General features: G+C 43.2%; 1 protein-coding gene across 7 annotated transcripts in view; it reads left to right on the top strand.

Annotated features, from left to right (window-relative positions):
* The window catches only part of pax2b (paired box 2b), a 30,647-nt gene that overhangs the window by 2,294 nt on the left and 26,927 nt on the right, over window positions 1-1,426 (top strand). For 4 of the 7 annotated variants that reach the window (XM_032501442.1, XM_032501438.1, XM_032501441.1 and 1 more), the window contains exons 2-3: window positions 1-121; window positions 728-925. The exon at window positions 1-121 is cut by the window's left edge. In XM_032501442.1, the coding sequence (XP_032357333.1) occupies window positions 1-121; window positions 728-925 (319 nt within the window). Of the gene's footprint in view, window positions 158-727; window positions 926-1,426 lie in introns of all 7 variants that reach the window. The other 3 variants (XM_032501439.1, XM_032501436.1, XM_032501437.1) reach the window with 1 other exon arrangement.

Here is a 1,426-nt window from a genome sequence, read left to right on the forward strand (position 1 = left end):
GACCCCTCCCGGACGTGGTGAGGCAGCGCATAGTGGAGCTGGCCCACCAGGGCGTCCGGCCCTGCGACATCTCCAGACAGCTGAGAGTCAGCCACGGCTGCGTCAGCAAGATCCTGGGCAGGTGGGTGAACACTCTCCGGACAAGCCCTGCAGCCAGGTACACTCTGCTGGGTGCGACGAGGTGGATGACTATATGCACGATGTATATACAGTGGTGGAGGTGGAGGAGAGAGCTCAACCTACAAAACTCAGCTACGTTTTTAAATTTCTTAAATAGGTCAAATTCTATTTTTACTCGTCCTAAATTATAGAGAAATAGCCAACTATTCTGAAGTTTACTGGAGTTCAGGTGGGCTTCTCCTCCATTTTTATATGTATATTGGTGTGTGTTGAAAGGGATTTTACGAAATGAAATCCTTGCCGTGCATTTATGCATGCGTTAATGCGTTTTTCTTGCATTTTTTTTTTTTTTAAAGCAAATATGTATTTGTTTTGAGACATCATGAATATTGCAAACCGACTATTAGTCTTAGAAATCTCTCATGTTTGATGTTCTGCTGAAACGTTGGACTTTTGGAGACTTTCTTGTTAAAAAAAAAAAAGTAGTTCTCAGAAACATTAACTCTCCATGCTTGTAACATATCATTGGGTTTAAAACGAATTTAGGCAGAACTATGTCTTCGATATTGCAAGCTATCATTGGAGAATACTATTGTTATTATTGCAGATACTACGAGACTGGCAGCATCAAACCAGGGGTGATTGGTGGGTCGAAACCTAAAGTGGCCACGCCAAAGGTGGTGGACAAAATCGCAGACTACAAGAGACAAAACCCAACCATGTTTGCTTGGGAGATCAGAGACAGACTGCTGGCAGAGGGCGTCTGCGACAACGACACTGTCCCCAGCGTCTCATCCATTAACAGGTAGGACATACAAATTCAAATATAACCGAAAGAAATAGATGCAAAATTTGAATTTTCTGTTCTTTTTTTTTTTTTTTCCTTTTGTAAATTTATTTACCAGTTAGTACATTTTAGTTACAGTGTAAATTTAACACCGGGCCGCGGGATGTAAACACTTGTTTACTAATGTATTCACTAATAGATAAATCATGTACCACAGTGTATCTGGGCTAAGCGCACCACCCACAGCACAATATTGTTAGACCAACTTTGAGCTGCCCGGCACGCCGAGGCTGCCTGCGGTCTCAGAGGTGCAATTCAATCTTTCAGACCAAACTCCCTCAACAATCAGCAGTACATCCAGGACTGAGTGAATCTGTCGAGATGAAAACCGATCAATATTCGGTGACCAGATCCCGTGGCGCTATAAAGCAGGCCAATTTTCTTTAGCACATCTAATGTGCTGGAGTTGCTGCACAGACAGACAGAGAGAGAGAGAGAGAGAGAGAGAGAGAGAGAGAG

The sequence above is a fragment of the Etheostoma spectabile genome, chromosome 21 (genome assembly GCF_008692095.1).
Source record: "Etheostoma spectabile isolate EspeVRDwgs_2016 chromosome 21, UIUC_Espe_1.0, whole genome shotgun sequence".
Classification (NCBI taxonomy): Eukaryota; Metazoa; Chordata; class Actinopteri; order Perciformes; family Percidae; genus Etheostoma; species Etheostoma spectabile.